This window comes from Octopus bimaculoides, chromosome 24 (assembly GCF_001194135.2).
Source record: "Octopus bimaculoides isolate UCB-OBI-ISO-001 chromosome 24, ASM119413v2, whole genome shotgun sequence".
NCBI lineage: Eukaryota > Metazoa > Mollusca > Cephalopoda > Octopoda > Octopodidae > Octopus > Octopus bimaculoides.
This window is the reverse complement of record NC_069004.1, coordinates 1,845,747-1,866,707: the sequence shown is the minus strand read 5'-3', so window position 1 is coordinate 1,866,707 and position 20,961 is coordinate 1,845,747. Positions and strand designations below refer to the sequence as shown.

The following is a 20,961-nucleotide window of genomic DNA, read 5'->3' as shown; positions in this document are numbered from 1 at the left end:
CGACATATTTTTTTATACTTCCATGTGTCCCTATTTACACAACTATAAAGAATGAACTTCCTAGATGTTTTCATTATAGTCCAATTTAATTTCTTAAAGATGTAAGAAATTAAATATCCCAACCCCTCCATCAAAATATCTGAATTCATCGAGGAAGACACTACGCGGTGGTTAGGTTTGCTAGAAAATGACACCAAATACTCCTCAAATCAAAACGTATCGTCTTGGAAAAAAAAAAAAAAAGAAAGCGGGGGGAAGGAGAAGAATATATTCAATAATTGCAGCCATAGAAAACACTATATTTGAAACAAAACAGAGTAAATCAATAAAAGTTGGGTTAATCACCGCTTGAACGAATTTCGTCACATGTCTACTGGACCAGGGACAGAGGTGAAACTAAACAACAGCTGAAGTCAATGAAGAAATAAATTTCATTTTTCATTACATTCCTTTCTTCTATTATAACTCTATTCACCTCTGCGATGCCTTATAGGAACATTTAATCGAATTCCAGGACTTGACTGGTATTTTATTTCAACGGCCCGGGAAGAGCCTTGTTTATAACCCAATAAGCCTTCCCTCCCTGCCGGGCAACTGTCCTGTGTGCCGATGTTTCCTTACAGGCAGTGCCTGAAGAAAGAATTGCACAAGAATGAATGAAAGAAAAATGCTGATGTTGGCGGGATTTTAATTGAGAACGTAAAGGTTCGTAAATTTATCCTCTGATATTGTCGGAAAATGTAAGAATGTTTTGGTTAAACAAATACCTTAGGATTGGGGTTAGGTTTGTCTTAGAAACAATTATTTACATAATATGGCGTGTAGAACCCATTTTCGAAAACATTCTAAATTACTGCATTTTAAGTATCTCATGCACGTAGGAAGATATTAATGTAATAATTTTCTCACTTTCTTGTCTTAAGGAAATATTCTTGTCTGAAAAGAAATTCTTTACAGTATTTTGGTCGAGGCATAACTACAATTTGGTATCCCTCTTCTCCCTTCCAACTTTGTTACCTCATTAAAAATATGCACTTTTAACAAAGTTATGATGAAAGAAATCAGTGCGACGCTAAACTGCAGATCTGCTTCGATTGATAGATTTCCCGACGGATTCTTTACAGCTTTACATTGCCTTGGAAAAATCCCTTAAAACCGCAGTTAACAGAAATTTCTATCACCGAAATCATTTTTTAAAAACCATCACCACCTTTGAGAGGTCCTCCTGACCTCATCAACCGCCCGTTATCAGTAGCAAGGCATCGTCCCATCAGAATCATTTCGTGCCTTTTTTTTCCCCCCTCTCATTTATCAAATAACAAAAAGCCAGCAACACTACTTCGTGTGTTCCCAGTGCTCCCATCATCTTGCAACTACTATCGTAGCATTCCCCCCCCTCACTAAAGAAAAAAGTTTTACTTACCAGAAAAGCTAAGATTACTTTAAGTTGTGGCTGTGAACTACGTGTAAGTTAGTATCGATCGCCATGTGACAGTTTCTGTTTGGGGCTAACGAGGTGAAAACTGTACGACAAACAGATTTACGGACTAAGTACATATTGGTATATATTGCATGTGGTGGCATCTGGTGAGGCCTGGGACATCAAACCACGCGCTTGTTTTCACCGTGGAATGTGTCTGTGTGTGTGTCTCCACCACCGTCATCGTCATTGTTTTAACGTTCACTTTTCCGTGCTTGCATGGGTCAGACGGAATTTGTTGAGGCAAATTCCCTCATGCCAGTCAGGGGGACACTGGCAACAACCACATTTGGATGGTGCTTTTTACAGGCCGACATGGGAGCCAGTCAGGAGGCGCTGGCATCAACCACATTCGGATGGTGCATTTTACATGCCACTGGCATGGGAGCCAGTCAGGGGACACTGGCCACAGTTAAGATTTTTGTTTTACGTGACTCAACAGGTCTTCTCAAGCATATCATATATACCCCGCCCCCATATATATGTAATTCAAAATATGAACAAAAATAAACTATATAATAAATTTTTAGTTTTCAAAATGAAACAAAACTGTCAGATGGAAAATAATGTTTATTTTTCTATTCTCCCATTTTATTTTTATTTGAAAAGTTTTCTACTTTTCCATTACAAAGTCTTTGATCAGATCCTCAAAATTTGATCTTACATAACATTTGCTTCTATACTGAGTAGAGATAAGGTATCCCGAATATTGTTTTAGCAAGTTTAAAGTGATTTCTTTTGTGCTGTAAACCATTTACCATTTCTGCGGTGCTCCCTATTATACTATCTGCCCTTCATTCTGAAGAAGGGCTTTGTTGCCAGCAGAGGTAATAACTCCCTGAACTTTTTCCAACCTGTTTGTACTTTAGCTGCTATACTTTTGGAATAGCCCCCTTCACTGTTAATTATGTCACCTAGGTAACGGAAGTTCTACCAAGCCATCTCAGCATTTCAGGGAATCTAGTTCTGACACACTCTAAGTGTTATTCATTGCTCCAGTTTATCTGTCACATGCAAAACCTGCACTCTCAGCTTGTCTACCTGTGATTCTACTCCATCACTTGTATTTTCATAGCTTCCATTGAGTACAGCATATAAAAAAAAAGGTAAAAATACCTTCTCCAGTCATCCCAGCTCATAAAGGGCCAGTTTCCTGGTTTCTCTAGTGTTTATATATTCGCCACCTGGTCCTTCACAGGATTACTCATTTTTGCCAGCTGAGTGGACTGGAGCAACGTGAAATGAAGTGTTTTGTTCAAGAACACAATGCATCACCTGGTCCAGGGATCGAAACCACAATCTTGTGATTATGAGTCCATCACCCTAACCACTAAACCACATGCTTCCACAAGTACAGTATATGGGGTACTGCATATCTAACAAAGCCATTTCCTTGATGGTACCAGGGTCCTGTCTTCTTAGACAGAAGTTTACTTCAAGGCCCCTTGATGCTAGGTTTTGTTTCCACTTTTGGAATTTCTTCTCCAATTCTCCTATGGATTCAGCTCTCAGAAGTAGATCACCAGCATATAGGAATTCCCACAAACAGGCATTCTTGAACTCTTTTATGAAAGGGAAGACGATTGAGCCTTAACAGACTTCTACCTTCATACCAAATTCATTGTTGAATTTGCTATGAATGTTCTCACCTATTCACTAGTTTTATCTACCATTTTTTGTCTCTTAACTGTCATAATACCATCAATGAACTATTGTGTATCGTATTGGTACGAGCAAGGATGTATTGAATGTGTTTATTTTTGTATATACCTGGCAATGACAATTTCTACGGAACGCTTGCGTTGAGAAAAAAACAAACACTTCTGAGTTTGTCATAGGTTAGCCGACACGTTAAATAAATTCCTTTTGAAATTCTCCCCGAGGGGATACCCAATTTACTGGTTTCAAATAAGGAATTTTATTTCTGAAATTAAAGAATTGGGTATGGAAACAGCCGTAGGTAGGAAATTCTATGGATGAATTTTAATGTCTTTAAATAAAAACGTCTGTATGTAAAATTTTATCCATTTTCTTATACACACACACACACACATAATCATAAAATTAAGACATCGAGATTAGTTTTATTTAATATGTTTTAATATTCTTTAATTCGCTTCCGATTTTCTCTTAACCAACGGTCGATTTTGTCCTTCAAGTCCACATTAGGTATGACCTTGTCCATAGTCAGTGGTTTCCGGCTGAATGGGTCTGACTGGTCACTGAAATATAGACAGACAGATGGACTTTAATAACATGAACAATAGAGTCACTTACTGAAGCAATACAAACGCACAAGTGTATATACTGTATTTTGATGTGAATAAGGAACCCTTTTTTTGTCAAAAATTAGGTTAAAAAATATGGGAGTTTCTTATACATGGATAATATTATAATCCCTTACAAAACCTTTTTCCAAATTTTAAGCCCCCAAAATTAGGGGTTCCTTATACACGTTAAAATATGGTAAATACACACACACACACACACTCACTCACATGGTGATGACAATGACGATGATGATGGTGATGGTGATAGGTTTCGCAGACTTACCTCAACAGATGTCGTGCAATAACAGTTCGATCCAGGGTTTTCTGTGAAGTTGGCAAGATGACTGGGTCCTTCATTAATGTCCCCATTATAGGGTCCAAGAACTCATCAGGGGCTTCAGACAACATTTCATCCTCTTCTTTCTGTTTTACTCCCAAGTCCTTGAAATAAGAATTTAGCAAAACCATGTCAGGATATTTAAACTCATAGAAAAGTAACAAGAGAGACTTCCCCAACCCACCACCAGATCATACATCTACAACCACAGGAACGTTACACTGGGACACAAAGTTAAAGTGCTCCACCCATCCTGAATGTTTTCTGTCAAGTGTTTATATACATATATATATATATATATCATCATTTTCCATGAATTAGATGTTTTGACTGGGGCTGGAGAGCTGCGCCAAGTTCCAGTCTCTTTTGGTTTGGTTTCTATGGCCAGATGCCCTTCCTAATACTGACCATTCCAGAGAGGAGAGTGTACCCGGTGCCTTCAACGTGTCACCAGTATGTGTTTGTATTTGTGCCCCCACCACACCACTTGATAACTGGGGGGTCAATTTGTTTGACAAAACCCCCTCAAGGCAGTGCCCCAACCTGGCCACAGTTCACTGACTGAAATAAATAAATCATCAAAGATAAAAAAAGAAATGAACTTACTTTGATTTTCTGATCCAAAGCCTCAAAGCTTTCAATGTCTTGCTGAGACCAGCCAATTTTATGCAAGATATGCTTTGCTTTAATCAGCAAGCTTTCAGAATACGAACGACCATCTGAGAGAACAGAGAAACAGAATTTCTCATCTTCAGCAAGGTTCAGGTAAGTCTTGCAGATATTAGAGACGATTTGCTGTGGTTTAAATTCATATTCGTTCTTGTCTTTCACGTTAAAATTCTTCTGTTTTGGGCCAACCTAAAAAACAGAAAAAAAATTAAAATGACTCCTTAAAACCTAAAACATTTCTTCATAATTTACTCGTCTGGATATGTGAGAACCCTGAAAGTGTTGTGGTAAGATATCTTTTATTCTTTTACAAGCGAGCCTCCTGCACTTCGGCCCAGTCTGTACGGTGCTTGAATGTGTGTGTGGACATTGAAATACATCATCATCATCGTTTAACATCCTCCTTCCATGCTGGCATGGGTTGGACAGGTTGACGGGAGCTGGCCAGGTGGGAGCCTCCACCAAATGTCTGTGTCTGTTTTGGCAGGGTTTTAACGGCTGGATGCCCTTCTTAACACCAACACTTCACAGAGTGGGCTGAGTGATTTGTACATGGCGCCAGCACAGATGAGGTCAGTTTTGGCAAGGTTTTTACAGCTGGATGCCTTTCCAAACGCCAACCACTTTTCAGTGTGGACTGGGTGCTTTTTTATGTGGCACCAGCACCGGCAGGGCCACCATGTAAATTGCAAGACAAAGATCCTTTGAGAGGGGAGGGGATCTTGTGTCAAATGATGAAAGGTTATTGTAAGACTGAGAGACAGAAACAGGTGTCTCTCTGTAAGAATGAAAAACAATTTACATAGAATGGTCCTCTTCATATATTATATTTTAGACTGAATTTATTGAAAAAAACCCATCAGTTCTGCTACTTACATACCACAAATTCATCATTTCACCATCCACTCTCACAATCCCCCCACCCCCACCACAACAGCAGCTGCTGCTGGTTGCCGTCGCTTCATTCATCTTTGTTGATTCACTCCACACTTACCAGGTGCACAAGGAAATAATTCAACATCTCCGAGATCCTGGTGACCATTGAATCATGGGTAAAGATGGACTTGATGTCTGTGGTCAGCAATTCTATGGCCTGGATGGTAGAGTTAGCCATTATGTTGTGGTATCTCGCCAACATGCTAATCTGACGGAGATTTGATGTCTGCTCTTGTTGTTGCTCGTCCGATAACTCTGTCCACATCCCTGCTTCCTCTTCCTGTTGTTTCTCTTTAATTTGCATCATGTACTGCACAACAGATTAAGAGATATAGATAAGATACAGTTAAGAGATAAAAGATACAGGTAAGACAGAAATAAGAGATATAGAGACATTGGTGCAGCCTTCCAGCCCTGGTCAAACCGTCTAACCCATGCCAGCATGGACAACAGATGAGAGATATAGATATATCAGGCTGTGTAAAATGTAAGCAACGTTTTGGGACATGAAATTCATCCCAATAGATTTCAACAATGTGGAAATTTTATTCATCAAAGAACCATTACAATCAACACATTTTTGCCAACGAGTTACAGGTTTATTCCGGTAACGTAAAAATCTGGAGTTCTGGAGCTGATGAACTCTTGGAACATAAAAGCCAGCAAACGTCATGCCAGACCAGTACTTAACTTTATTGACCTTGGAGGCGTAGAAGGCACAACTGACCTTAGAGGGATTTGAACTCAGAACATAAAGAGCCAGAAGAAATATTACAAGACATTTTGTCTGATATGTTACCATGGGGTACAACATAATTTGCAGTAGAGTTTGAGTAGTCATTAAAGAAGCATCGTTATCTAACAACGTTATCCAACAGTTGCTCACGGTTGCCTTGCTTTTTAAGTAAGCTTCGATATATAACCTGCAAGCTGTAAAGATTACTGACTGGAGTGAGGAGAAGGAAGGGAGCAGTAGAAGGGAAATGCTGGGGTTTACTCACAGATAAGGCTTCATCCAGTAAAAAGATGGCATCGTTGATGAGTAAGTTGATGAAACGCAAAAAAAGGGGGGCATTGGGAGCTTCTATGTTCTCCTCTGCATATGCAACCAATTCCTACAATAAGAAAGAACAGGGTTAATGACGGTTAAAGAGTGATTGGAAACAGGTGATAGGAATGGAAGATAAAAGTAAAGGAAGCTGGTGTGTTTGTGAGAGAGAGAGATACAGGGAGCAATAGAGAGAGATAAACACAGATATAAAGAGAGATAGACATAGATATATAAAGAAATAGAGGTATAGATATATAGAAGGAGAGAGAAATAAAGATAGACATACAGAGAACAACACAAAAAGAAAGATAAAGACATATACACAGAGAGAGAGAGAGGGAGAGATACACACACAGACAGAGCGGGAAGAAAGAAGAAACAGAAAGCAGAGGCAAGGCTGTGAGAGTAGAACAAAGGATGAAGAAATTGATGGGAAAGAAAAGAATTGCGAAGACCTTAATAGCTTCTCGATGGAGCGGTATTTCCCAAATGTACTCCAATACTGCGTACATTGGTCGACGATAATTAAACTTCTGTTCAAATGCGACGCTCTGTCCCGTCATTTCGATACTCACAAAAACATGAAGTAACATTTCAGCAACGTGTTTGGCAAGGTAATGTGTGCGGAAAATTTTACCTTCATAAAACCTGGGATATGGAGAATGAAATATAATTAGGTTGAGTGTCGACAGCCAGATGTGTGTTGAATATGAAAATGAAAATGAAAATGACTACAAGAGGAGTTCATCCATGACTTCTACTGCAAGACACCTGTCTCTGTCTCCCTAGTGTTAGGAACATAAATTGTGACTAAGGTTTGGTGGAAGATTTTAATTCAGAACTTAGGAAAACAAGACATTTGTACTACAGAACCAGAAGCGCTTTCAGCTGGGTTGGTACCAAAACGGTTAATGTAAAATCGACTTCCAAAGACATTAATTTAGAAAAGTCAAAGGTGAAAAAAAAAAGAAAACCCTGATTAACTTACAAGTTAAGGCCAATCATATTACCATGTCTGTTTTCAGAGGGTGGTATAAGGGATGACAGGCTTTCAGCTAAGGAAGCTCGAAGATGGGGGTTGCTCATGCGTTCAGGGCTTCCCATAAAAACAAGGATGACAGTCATCAAGTGATCTAAACGATCACCAGCTGCCTGAAAATATGCAAACGTATACACTCTAATTAAAGCAAGGAATTAGTGAAAGTTAATCAGGCATGGAAAACAACAGAACAATGAACTCTCTCTTCAATAACACAAACGTTCTGACATCCATCCCTTCATCCGTCTCCTAACTGCCAGCATTAAAAAAAAAGGGGGAGGTGCTGACGATGATGATAATGTGTGATTCAACATACATAGCATGGTGGAAGTTGTACAGTGTAAATAACCAACTGCAAGTTGTGTAATGTAAGCAGTCCAGAAAAAAATAAAAAATAAAAAAAACACTATTTCAAGTTAATTTTGCACAGTGGTTTTTATCACATCCAGTACGTGCCTTTTTTTTAAAGACATTTACTTAGACTAATGACCCTGAGATAAATATTTATGGAAAGTACTAGACATGGCAAGGACTCATATAATGAAATTATATTGGAGAACATTGCTTCATTCTCAATTACATTTGTATTTACTGATAACAACACAATGTTCTACTTAGATTGTAATCTCAACAAAGATTTGTTTTTTCAAAATGTGTTTTGCTCCAGGCCACTCATCTGACAAAACTGAGTTGCATCTGTGATTCATAGGGCCAGTCTTGTCACTCACTGCGTCACATTGAATCTCCCTAAGGGTATGTGGGTTGGTGGAGTGCTTAGCCACAGGCATGCTAATTGCATGAGCAGGCTATGTCGCTGATCGAATTAACTGGAACCCATGTTGTTGTAAGTGATGGTGTGGCATATTGCATCTGGTTTAAATATTTTATTTCTACGAAAAAATTACGACTCCTCTAAACACCTAGCACCCCTTTGTGAGTTCAGAATATTCTTAATAGGGAACTATTGCCCAAGTTTATGAAATTACTGATCTACAAAATCTACTTCGTCATATAAACATGTAAACAGAAGTTGGTAAAAAAAAAAGGGACCCAAGATAGACATTTGGTTAGAATGTCAGAGGGAAGAATCACAAAAGGGATTCTTCAAACTGAGCCAACTGGAAGGAGACTTAGATGGAGACCCAGGATGAGATGGTTGGATAATATCCACAATCTCAGTCGGTCAGACTTGGAAATCTAACCAGCAACTGTAATAACTGATAGGACCCTATGGAGCAGGTGCCTGAGGACTCTCCCTCCATGACCCTCCCAAGAATAGTGGGTGGCAAAAATAGATAGATGGATGGAAATATGTAAGCAGCAGACGATATGTCCTCCCACTTTCATACAACTTTAATGTAAATAAAAAAAATTAAAAAAAAAAAAACTTACCTGGTATGTTTCAGGTTTATAATGAGTAACAAACTTTGTGAAAGTCGTTAAGTTGTCCAAAGTAATTTCCGGGATAGTTGCTAAAATTGTGGGAGGTTTGTTTGATAAAGGGAATGTAATAGCGTTCATTTTGTCCACCTTGCCGAAGACAGCAATCTGAGAGAGCCAGACTGCTGTTGTGATATGGAATTGAAGAGACATGTCAAGAAGTTGGGGTTCAGTAAGTGCTGCTTTCAAACTCAGGAATATTGTCACACCTGCAAAAGATATAATAATATTAACCCTTTAATGTTTAAACCATATCCAGCCCCAAATTTTCTGCCTGTTTTATGTTCAAACTGGCCAGATCCAGCTTCTCACACCTACCCAACAATGTCATTCTAAAAATAAATAATCACATTGTCAAAACTTTGAAGCTGCAAGATAATGCATGAGCAGTAAAAGAATATTCCTTAGACTAAATATAATCGCTGGGGGCCAGTTTTGGCATTTCTTTCTTTGTAAATAAATGAAGTTTCTCCGATGATTTACCTGCATATCATTTCTTGCACCACCATCACTGCTGTTACCTCATTGTCGTCATCATTGTCATTCAATGTCCACTTTTTCAAACTCTCATGGGTTAGACAGAATTTATTGAGACAGATTTTCTATGGCTGGAAGCCCTCCCTGTTGCCAACCCTCATCTGTTTCCAAACATGATAATATTTGCCCATGGCCAGACATGTTTTCCATGGAAGACTTGGGAATGAACAACCTAGCTTGCATAACAATGATGCTCATTTACAACCACAACAAGATATCTAGATATGGGGATACACACACACATTAATAACAGGCTTCCTTCAATTTCCATCTATCAAATCCACTTACAAGTGTTTGGTAGGCCTGGGGCTATAGCAGAGGACTGCTTCTATACAATTGGGACTGAACCCAAGACCACACGGTTGGGAAGCAAACTTCTTCACCACACAGCCATGCCTGCACCTGTAAATAGAATCGATATACTTACCAATTTCCAACTGCTCTTTGATACTTGGAGGCATTCCATTTTCTCCTTCTTGTTCGTGTGCTTCGGCATAGGTACGCTGAATTCGATGCAACTCTTGGCTGAGACGCATAAACTTATCATTGAGTACTTGAAATCCAAGCATCAAACAAAAGTGAGTTAAATAGAAACATTCTGTGATAAAATTGTACGTTTGGTTGCTTGACGACGCCAGATCTTCTTCATGTTCGGGCTTTGAAATTAAGCAGGTTAATTTCATTAAATCTGAGCAAGTAAAATGTAATTAACTGGATGTTAGACATTGACAGATATATATACAGAAAAGACAACTAAAATGGACAAAGTGATGAAAGACTGGTTGGCTCTATTTAGCACCCTGCCCCGCAACAAACAGAAACCAGATTATTTGGCCATTATTTAAGGAATCATGAAGTAAAAGCAGTGTTTTGGTTTAACAGTTTTGCATTTAAATGAGTCGTATCTGGACCAAATATTCTGTTTTATATTCAAACTGGCCAGATCCAGCCTCTCACACCTACCCTTCTAAATATATACAATTGCATCATCGAAATCTCAAAGCTATTAGATCGTGCATAATTAATTGAAAATAATGTGAACAAGAGCACTCAGAGAGCGCAAACCTTCATGAAGATCAGGGAAAAACTGCAGGTCTGTTAGGAATAGCTGTGACATTATGAAAGCAGTATCAGGGTGTGAAGGTACTATGATGAATATTTGTTTAGTTAATCAGACAGAAGGTTTATTTAAAGTCTCAGAACAGTTCAGACAACTGGAGGAGATGCCATGCAGTGAGACTGAACCCAGAAGCAAGTGGTTGGGAAGCTAGCTTCTTAACCACACAGCCACACTTGCTCCTATCCAGAGAATTCTTCACATGTCAGTAAAACCATTACAAAGCTGCTATATATGAACTTAGAAATATTAAATATTTGAGTTGAATCTCAACACCATTTTGTCTTACCTTTAGCATGGATGTTCCTCTTTTTCGCATCCTCATCACTTGTTACCACAGCAGTCATGTATGTTGGGTCGATTTTGAATATTTTCGAAGAAATGTTTTTACAAAATGGCTGACAAAGTTTCAACATCACATAGCAGAGATTAAGAAAGAACCGGTCAGAACAGTAGATGTTATCAAAAGGGTATCTTATTTGAGCGGTCCAAAGTTTAGCTCGATCTGTTAAATCAGATAATTTGGTGATTTAAGTAAAGAAGCACAAGGAAGAGAGAAAAAAACAACAAATAAAAACATCAACCACAACTGAAGTATAATGGAGTCATTCTTAACTGTAAAACATATAAAACAGTCACATTAAATATGTGTCATCATTATGTGGTCACATTAAATCTGTGTCATCATTTTAATGTCCACTTTTCCATGCATGCAGAGACAGATTTTATATGGTTGGATGCCATTCCTGTCAACAACCTTCGTTTGTTTCCAAGCAACGTAATATTTCCTCGAGGGTGGATATGTTTTCATGGAAGAATGGAAATGAAGGACACACCTGCTGCATGAAGGTGACACTCGTTTCCAGCAATAATAGGATATCAAGACAAGACACTTTGACACACACACTCACACATACATGCATGTATGCACACACACACACACACACACGATGGGTTTTCTTCAGTTTCCATCAACCAAATCTGCTCGCAAGGTTTTGGTTGGCCCATGGCTACAGAAGACATTTGTCCAAGGTAACATGCAGTGGGACTGAACCTGGAACTGGGTGGTTGAGAAGCAAGCTTCTTAACCACACAGCAATGCCTGTGTCTTTTTGTGTAAGCCAAATCCACTTCTCATAGCAGCTATGCCAGTGGAGTGCACACTCCTGGTATGACCTCCCTTGCTGGACAGGTCAAAGGATAGAGACTAGACTAATAGGGACCACTTCTTCTCAGAGGTGAAAATGGGTTTGCATAGTGCCAACACCTCTAACAAGCATAGTTATTGATGACAATTCAAAACCAACAAGACCTGGGAGAGGGTGGCCCAGGGTTGAAAACAATGAAGAAAAGTTGTTGGCAGTCAGTGGAGTAGAGAGCTTAAGTAATTGTGTAGACTGTGTAGCAACCAGTCAGACACAAATGTATAGCAGTTGGGAGATACGGCTAATTTCTGTTAATTAGGTGGTGTATTTAAAACAATAAAAACAAATTAGACAAAAGACAACACAGAAACAAGTCGTTAAATAAAAGCTACAAAAATGGAATGTTTTATGTGAGATATTTGCAGGAAGATGGAAAGGGAAAATCGAACGTTGAAACAATGATGAATGATGCCATTAGATGCACACATATACACAGCTCTCTAATCAGTATTTAAGACACCTTTGCACTTGCAACATTCAGTTATCTGCAGTGAATATGGAAAAAAAAACAAAAACAGAAAAATAGCAATACAATGCAAATGCAGTAACCTACCTTCGTTAGAATGTAGGCAATTAGCCAACCAATTTAGGACTTGATGTCGAGTTTCGTCAGAGACTTTAATAAGTCCATGAAACAACTGGTGGACTTTATCACCAAGGTTTGCCAATGCCTGAAGATACAATGGAATATAACAAACTTATTGTATACAGTGTTCAGAGGTGCACCACAACTCATCATGGACAGTACAGAGAACAATGCACAGGAAGTGCAACAATAAATGAAGTGCTTAAAGAAAGGGGTGGGGAGGGGCATCGGGTGTACTGTTGGCTAATTTCAGGAGGCAGAGGAGTTTTTCAATGATGTAGCGCCCTGACAGCTAACAACTGATGTGGGTTGTTTATTCCATGCTTCAGCGATTCTGAGCAGGAAAAAACTGTTTCCAAAAGTCATGAGTGTATGTCATATGGAATTCAAAAAGGAGCTCTGGATAATCTTGTGGGTGTCAACCAAGTCAGTTGCTAAGACATTGAAGCTTTAATAAATAGAGACCGATAGAATAAGTAACCAGACTTTTTTTAAGGGTTTCACAAACATCATACATATATCGTATGTCTTTATGCATTTCATACATTATTGCAAATACTGGCAAGGTAATGCACCAGTTCCATCATTTCATAGAGGAAAGGATGGCAAAAAGAAAAAAAAAGCCAAACTTGCTGTCTTCAGTTCAGTTTCCATGCCCATCCTCACTTATGGACATAATTGTTGGGTAATGACCAAAAGAGTACAAACGTTTAATACAAGTGGCCAAAATGGGGTCCCTCCAAAAGGGATCTTTGGAGTAATGCTAATTGACAGGGTGCTTAGCTTGGAGATCAGGGAGTCACTCCAGGTCAAGCCACTACTTCTCCATGTTAAATGGTTGTAGTTCCAGTGATATGTGCAGGTGATTAGTATGTCGCAGGAAAGAATCGGAAGATGGATTCTTAAAGCCAAGCCAACTGGCAGAAAGCCTATGGTTGAACCGAGAATGAGATGGTCAGATGATAACCATAGTCTCAGTCTCAATTGGTCAAATTTGGGAACCCAGCTGGTAAGTCTAATGACACCTGCTTCTGATAGGCGCCTATGGAGGTGGTGCCTGAGGATTCTACCCCTATGACCCTCCCAAGAATAATGGGCACATTATAGCACGTTACATACAAAATGAATTACAAGTATTACCTTCCAAATATTGGCTTCAATAATGTCATTCTCTGTTTTGGTACCTGCCGATGGGTTGTTGAAGAACTCGTAAGGACCACTGTCTGAGACAGGAATACAACTGAAGGAGAGAATGCAACCAAGTAATGTCTTTTCATAAGATTTTGGGGTGCTGGCCTGTGGTGTGCTGTGTTCTAGGAAAGCCTGGAAGTAAAACCAACATTGTTACCAAAAATTATTTTTTTGTTTCTGCTTTGATTTTACTCTTTCTTTATTTGTCTAAGCTTTCTTCACCGATTTCTTCCTGTTTTCTTCTTCCTACTCTCTTCCCTGTCTTACAATTTTGTCTGCTGCAGTATTCCAGTTTCTATCTTGCTTCTCTCTCACAGGTATGACCTGTTTTACTAGTAACTGATTGATATCCATCACCACCACACACACATTGTTGGCGCAGGTGTGGCTCTGTGGTAAGAAGTTTGTTTCCCAACCACATGATTCTGGGTTCAATCCCACTGCATGGCATCTTGTGTGTATGTGTGGCCCTGGGCTGACTGATGAAAGCCTCGTGAGTGGATCGGTTGACAGGAAGGGCGTTTGGACAGAGAAAATTTGCCTCAATAAATTCTATCCAACCCATGTGTGCATAGAAAAGTGGACGTTAAAATGATGATGACGTGTGTGTGTGTATATACACATGACGGGCTTCTTTCAGTTTCCATCTATGAAATCCACTCACAAGGCTTTGGTCAGTCCAGGCTACAGTATGAGACACTTATGAAAGGTTGCACACAGTAGGAGTGAACCAAAGACCACCTGGTTGGGAAGCAGGCTTATCAACCACACAGCCATGCCTACAGAACACTGCATTTCTTCAAGAAAACCATTTCAAGAAAAAAAAAAAAAAAGAAAGAAAGAAAAACAAAACATACTGACCAGAGCAAGAGGTTCAGACCTGTGGAAGAATGTGAGGAGGTCTAGATATTCAAAAAGAGCTACGTGCATAAGATTGAGTTCAGTTGTCATATGTTGATAAATAACATCTAATATTGGTTGGAAGGCTTCCTTCACGGATCCAACTTCCGTAAATTTATGGACTTCATTAGCAAGTCTAGTGAAGAAGTCGAGCATCACCATACAGTTGTCTCCTTGGTGCAGAAGAAGAAAAGAAAAAGAAAAAAGCCAGCCAAGATGTTAGATGGTAATCATTAACTGACCGATCAATGTAAAATCAAATTAATGTCAATTCCTCGTCAGCATCCAGTCGGGCAACTTGCCTGGGTCAATAAATCATAACTGGTCTTTCGATAAATGAATGTCTCGAGACAGTGCTCCAGAATGGCTGCAGTCCAATGACTGAACCATATAAAGAAATAAAAAAAAAACCCAACAAAATATTAGTATCCTGCCCCCCTTTTTTTTACACAGCTTTTGATGACACTGTGTAAGAAGATTTTTGTTTTTATTTTGTTTTTGGTCAGTAAGTGTTGTTTAAATCTTATTTTCATAATGAGAGGAATAAATCGGCGCTTATCCAAATTTTATCGTTTGCTACTTTTTTCTCCGTTATAGTACCTTGGGTAAGTGTCTTCTGCTATAACCCTGGCTTAACCAAAGCCTTGAGATTGGATTTGGTAAGCAGAAACTGAAAAGAAGTCAACTGTGTATGTGTGTGTGTGAGTTTGTGAGGCTTTGTCTTTGACATCACATGGTAGTTGTAAATGATTGTCACTGTTATATAAGCGGTGACATTCATTTCCGAATACTCTGCAAGAACAAGTCTGGCAACAGAGAAAATATCATCTTCTTGGAAACAGTTCAGGGTTGGTGACAGGAAGGACACCTGACCTTCATTATCACTTAACGTCCGTTGCCCATGCTGGCATGGGTTGGATGGCTTGACCAGAGCTAGCAAGCTGGGGAGCTGCACCAAATTCTAGTCTGATTTGGCATGGCTTCTATGGCTGGATGCCCTTCCTAACGCCAACCACCTTACAGAGTGTGCTGGGTGCTATTACATGGGTGCTTTTGCATGGCATCACACAGGCGCTTTTACGTGACCTTAGAAAATCTTTTTCAATAAATTCCGTCCAATCCATGCTATCATGAGAAAGTAGATGTTATGATGATAACCGGGTAGAAAGAGTAAATGGCAATAATATGACTTACCTAAGACTGTCTTGTAGTTGCTGAAGAATATGTCGATGAATTGATTTGGCAAGCTTTGACTCAAGACAAGTTCTGGTTGCTGTAGACACAGTTTGGCATTTGTTAAGGCCACATTTTGACATTCTTTAATATAATGTTCAAAACTGGTCCCCTGCAAGAAGAATGAACCATCACAGAAAAAAACTGAAGATTTCTTTTATCTTTTTATCTTTCATGTGTTGCAGTCATTAGATTGTGGCCATGCTGGGGCACTGCCTTGAAGAAATTTTTAGTTGAATGAATGAACCCTAGTACTTATACATGCATATATATACGACAGGCTTCTTTTAGTTTCTGTCTACCAGGGTTTTTTCAGGTAGGGTCAGTGATAACCATAAGTGGCACTCTGTCAGTGACAACAATGAGGGTTCCAGCTGATCCGATCAACAAACATGAAATTAACATGCAAATTGGCTGAGTACTCCACAGACACATGTACCCTTAATGTAGTTCTCAGGGTGATTCAGAACGACACAGAATGTGACCAGGTTGGCCCCCCTTTTGAATTAAAAGCATGACTCATTTTTGTCAGCTGAGTGAATCGGAGGAACATGAAATAAAGCAACTTGCTCAAGAACACAACATGCTGCCAGGAATCAAACTCACGATCATTCGATCTTGAGTCGAATACCCTAACCACAAGGCTCCATGCATTCACAATGAAGAATAACATCGAGTATGCTGAGAATTGATACGGTTGTTGGAAAACAAAACCAACGATGCTTACCTGATATTTAACCAAGAGGTGTTGTGCTCGAAGAAAGCTTCCAAACAAATAGTGCAACGATTTCTGTTCACTTGCATTTTTCAAATCTTGCTCCAAGTGAATCTCGCTCTTTGCACTCTTGCTGTCGAATTGTATGGACTGTTTAGGATCTTCAAGAAGTAAGCGTTCAAGCACAACCTTCAAGACGAAAACAATGACACCATGTGCTTGAGGAGTGTGTGTGAAATGCTGAGATATTATGCAACAAGAATGATAGATATTGGAAAAAAACCAATGGAAAATAGCAATGTTTTAGTTCAGCTGAAAGTAAACCTTGACTGAGCCAACCATCAATTAACCCTCACAGACCTGGGCCCCTGTATCTAACTTTCCCTGGCACCAGAGCTACAGAGCCCAAAAAATAAATAGTAACATATAGGTGTGGGAAGGATGGATGAGGGATAATAATATTCAGATGAAGGAGAAATAATTGTGCACAGTGAGGGGGTGGTGGTGACAGGAATGAATAATCTCAGTGTATTGAGAGATTTTTGCATAAGTCATTGGAAATAAAAATAATCCTCTCTGCTATGGGCACAAGGCCTGAAGTTTTGGGGGAGGGGACTAGTTGATTACATCGACCCCAGTTCTTTCACAGGTATTTAATTTATCAACCTCCGAAAGGATGAAAGGCAAAGTTGACCTTGGTGGAATTTGAACTCAGAACGTGAAGACGGACAAAATGCTGCCCAACGTGCTAACGATTCTGCCCAGCGTGCTAATGATTCTACCAGCTTGCCACCTTAATGAAAATGAAAATAAATAAAATATTATCAGAAAAAAAAGAAAAAAGAAAAAAAGAGGCCAAACCTGATTAAGACAGTCAAGATCCAGCCATGTTTGTGAATTGTTAATGTCTTTCAAGTAAACTTTAGGACAAGAGTAAATGTCATCTGAAAGAGAAGTAAATGAGAGAGAGAGAGAGAGAGTTACTCCAACATGTTAACGAGAAATGGGAGTCAAAAAACATGGCAGTTCTTGCTTTGATTCCTATCCAAAATCTTTTATCGATTATGCCAGCATTTATTTGTCAATCTTAGAAAATGTCTTTTAGTCTCACAAACAACAATCTCAGATTCTTGAATTCTTTGCTGTTTGGATGATTCTGAGAAATAATGGGAAAATTTTATATAGATATGAAATAACAATGATAGTGATATTTTACATACACACACACACACACATCATGTGATTGAACCAAACTATCAGATGATGTTACACATCGCTGGTCACAGTGTGCTTTGCATCATTTTAGTCTTCGAGTGACGCCAACCCGCTGACTTGGTAAGCAGCACAACATTCCGCTCTAACTGAAAGGAGGACTGGAGCAACACGAAATGAAGTGTTTTGCTCAAGAACACAGCATGCTGCCTGGTCTGGGAATCAAACTCATAACCTAGTGACCATGGGCACAACACCCTAACCACTAGGCTGTGCACCTGAACACACACACATACACACAGACTAAAAAATTTCAATTAGATTTGATTATTCGCCGTCCCAACACAGAGTTGGGTTGACAAAATGATTTTTATAGAAAGCTTACTTAATACAAACAAAAGTAAAAGAAACAATAACAAGCAGAGATGAAAGAAATTTACCTGGATCTAAAGTAACAAGAAATATTTCTCCTAGAATACAACTGGCTTTAAATCTTTCAGACAAACCGTCATCTGTTTTGGTCGTATCGACAACATTGTCTTCATTTGCAGACAATTTCTTGGTGTACTGCTGCGGCTGGGAACCCAAAGGGAGAAGGGCTGCAAACGGATTGCTAGAAATATCTTCGTCACTCATCTTTTATTTGGCATTATCCAGTTTCTGAAGATACAGTTAGAAAAATCAAAAACATCAGTAATAAAAGACGACAGTAACGATGATGATGATGATGAGGACGATAAGAATGATAAGAGATAGTTCATATGTGATAGATGTTGGCCAAAATAGTCAGCCACCAAATGTTTCATAGCATTTCCTGTGCAGTTTATTTATTCACAGCAACCAACAGAGTGGACTTAGTGCCCTTTATGTAGCACAAGCACAGGCGAGGTCAGCTCTGGCAAGAATGAAATAGTAATTAAAAAGGGGTCCTTAGATAGAAAAAAAAGAAAAGAAAAGAAAATGGTTGCGAACCACTACTCTAAATGTACAGGGATTTACCAGTAAAGTGTTCAGAGCTCCGGGTCTGATTTGTGCATCTTGACAAACGTTATCCATTTAGGGGTTGGATTTAGACTTCCAAATGAATTGTTTGCTGTTGACTGAGTACTGAGGATACTTTGCTATTCGTAATCTTTACTACTACTACTACTACTACCACCGCAAGACAATGACATCTGTTGCTACACTTTGTACTTTTCGGTGAAGTGTTTGATCTTCAATCAGCTGACCTGGGTGAGATGGTGGTGGTGGGCTTAAACAAGAACTACCACCACCACCACTACCACTACTACTACTACAATAGAGAAACTGAAAGCAGTTCATGTTACAAACATTGAACAAGCCGTGACTGAACATTTCAGTTTTATTTTGAAAGTAGGATATCAAGCACAGATTCATAAATGGCCACTTAACGAGCAACGTCTGTTTTGTTTTTTTTCCCCTTCAAAACATCCGTATTCTGAGAGGGTGGGCGGCGGCGGCGGTGGTCTGTGTTGGAAACAATGAGATGAGTTCAAATGGCATAACAAGAGAACACAGTTTGGACAGAGAAAGAAAGAAAGAAAGAGATGTCGCTTTGACTGCGAGTTTATTAAATTTACTAGTCACCAGACCTGCTAGAAATAGCAGTCGAATTGTCACCAAATAACATTACGCTGTGTACAAAAATGAGAACGATACAAATAATACTGGTAAGTGTATCTGTGAATATAAATAAAACGAGATGGTCACGTGTAGAACGTCTTTAAACACCGGAAGATCTGTTCCTTCGGAGGCTTAGCAAAACCATTAATTTGTCTAGCTAGTTAACCCTCAGAAAAGAGGCCATCGCAAGAAACGTTGTTATTTTTACTGCGATGAGCTGGCAAAATTTTCAGAGCGTCGGAAGAAATGCTTTGCGGTATTTTTTTTTTTCTATCCAAATTATTACATTCTGAGCTCAAATTCTGCCAAGGTCGACTTCGTCTTTCATCCCTTTCGGGGATAGATTAGAAAAAAAGGTAGCATCCGAGTGCTGGGGTTAATGTAATCGACTTGTCCACCCTTCCTTTCAAAATGTTTGGCCTTGGCCTTGTGCCAACATTTGAAGCATTCTCAGAGATCAGTTTTGTCTTTCAGCCTTTCGGAGTTGATGAAATAAGTGCCACTCCTTCGATATTAGTCGCATAAACGTCGAAGGATTGCCAAATAAGCACCAATAGAGCACTGGAGTCGATGTAGTCAACAAGCCACCTCCTATCCCCACCTCAAAGTCTGTGCCTAATCATTATTATTATTATTGCTGTTGTAATTTTTACTTCACGGCAATTCAACTCGTCAAACTCACTTTTCAAAGAGAAACCCCAAGTTCTAGTAAAAGACACACATATGCAGTGATTTCTAGAATGAATTATCTTCTAATCAACCAATCATCAAAATACAAAACAGCCGATCAAATCCTTCCATGGCTTTTATATCTAATCAAGAGAAAATGTTTTTAGAAGGAATGACAGAGAATAGCAAAGAATAGGAAGACCTACAAAATTCACAAAGGAAGATCCGTAGATCTAAATCCGAGCCCTACAGCTGTGATCTTAGACAGCCAGTGCTGATTTGTTAGGGTTTTTTGCAGACAACTTGGATCCTCATTTACCAATAAACAAACATTTCCTGCTTTGAAGACAGCAAATATTTACATAAATCCATTTTAAGGATTTAAGCGTCTTGTTACGGTCGTTTTTAGTTTATGTCACTGTAGGTATTAGGCATTTTTAGTCCTTAAAAATCAAGCCAAAAAAAACGAAAGGGGTAAAATAACAATAATAATAATTTAAAGAAATAAATTCTCACCAACAAAAATCTGGGGATTCTCCGACAGAATAAATAATCTGAAAGCAACTTGTAGCTCTTACCACTTCCGGTGGCGTGCGCAAGCCTCACAACCGGAAATCAATCACGTTGCTGTCGCGACTCACTGCGGCCAAGCTGGGCATCTTTTCTGATCCGGTTTTAATCAAACGAATCGACTTCAGTACAAATCTTTGGTTAGGTGGAATTCTGGTTT

General features: G+C 39.1%; 2 protein-coding genes across 4 annotated transcripts in view; both read right to left on the bottom strand.

Annotated features, from left to right (window-relative positions):
* Positions 1 to 1,491, bottom strand: part of LOC106875898 (uncharacterized) — an 80,862-nt gene extending 79,371 nt beyond the window's left edge. The window contains exon 1 of the mRNA XM_052976403.1: positions 1,424 to 1,491. The gene's annotated coding sequence lies outside the window, so the exon portion shown is untranslated. The remainder of the gene's footprint in view (positions 1 to 1,423) is intronic.
* A 2,067-nt stretch (positions 1,492 to 3,558) lies between these two features.
* Positions 3,559 to 20,860, bottom strand: LOC106875900 (ubiquitin conjugation factor E4 A). 3 transcript variants are annotated; one of them, XM_014924213.2, is made up of 18 exons: positions 20,748 to 20,860; positions 18,359 to 18,578; positions 17,568 to 17,650; positions 16,719 to 16,895; positions 15,953 to 16,103; positions 14,720 to 14,931; positions 13,808 to 13,990; positions 12,635 to 12,752; positions 11,166 to 11,381; positions 10,187 to 10,447; positions 9,175 to 9,431; positions 7,732 to 7,895; positions 7,199 to 7,391; positions 6,694 to 6,807; positions 5,751 to 6,002; positions 4,694 to 4,945; positions 4,034 to 4,191; positions 3,559 to 3,702 (listed from the first exon to the last, which is right to left on the bottom strand). In XM_014924213.2, exons 2-18 carry the CDS (start codon positions 18,552 to 18,554, stop codon positions 3,579 to 3,581), a joined length of 3,111 nt encoding a protein of 1,036 aa, XP_014779699.1. In that variant the 5' UTR covers positions 18,555 to 18,578; positions 20,748 to 20,860; the 3' UTR covers positions 3,559 to 3,578. The 3 variants fall into 3 exon arrangements, with proteins under 3 accessions (XP_014779699.1, XP_014779700.1, XP_014779701.1); XM_014924214.2 differs by lacking the exon at positions 20,748 to 20,860 and adding an exon at positions 20,438 to 20,576; XM_014924215.2 differs by lacking the exon at positions 20,748 to 20,860 and adding an exon at positions 18,918 to 19,039.
* Positions 20,861 to 20,961: the final 101 nt, after the last annotated feature.

Bases quoted from the DNA above. Each gene is read 5' to 3' on its own strand.
- LOC106875900 (XM_014924213.2), bottom strand. From the start codon at position 18,554: ATGAGTGACGAAGATATTTCTAGCAATCCGTTTGCAGCCCTTCTCCCT. The intron at 16,896-17,567 runs GTTTGGCCTCTT...TTCGTCTTGAAG, and splicing joins ATCTTGACTGTCTTAATCAG to GTTGTGCTTGAACGCTTACT. The intron at 4,192-4,693 runs GTAAGTTCATTT...TCTTATTTCAAG, and splicing joins CTTTGGATCAGAAAATCAAA to GACTTGGGAGTAAAACAGAA.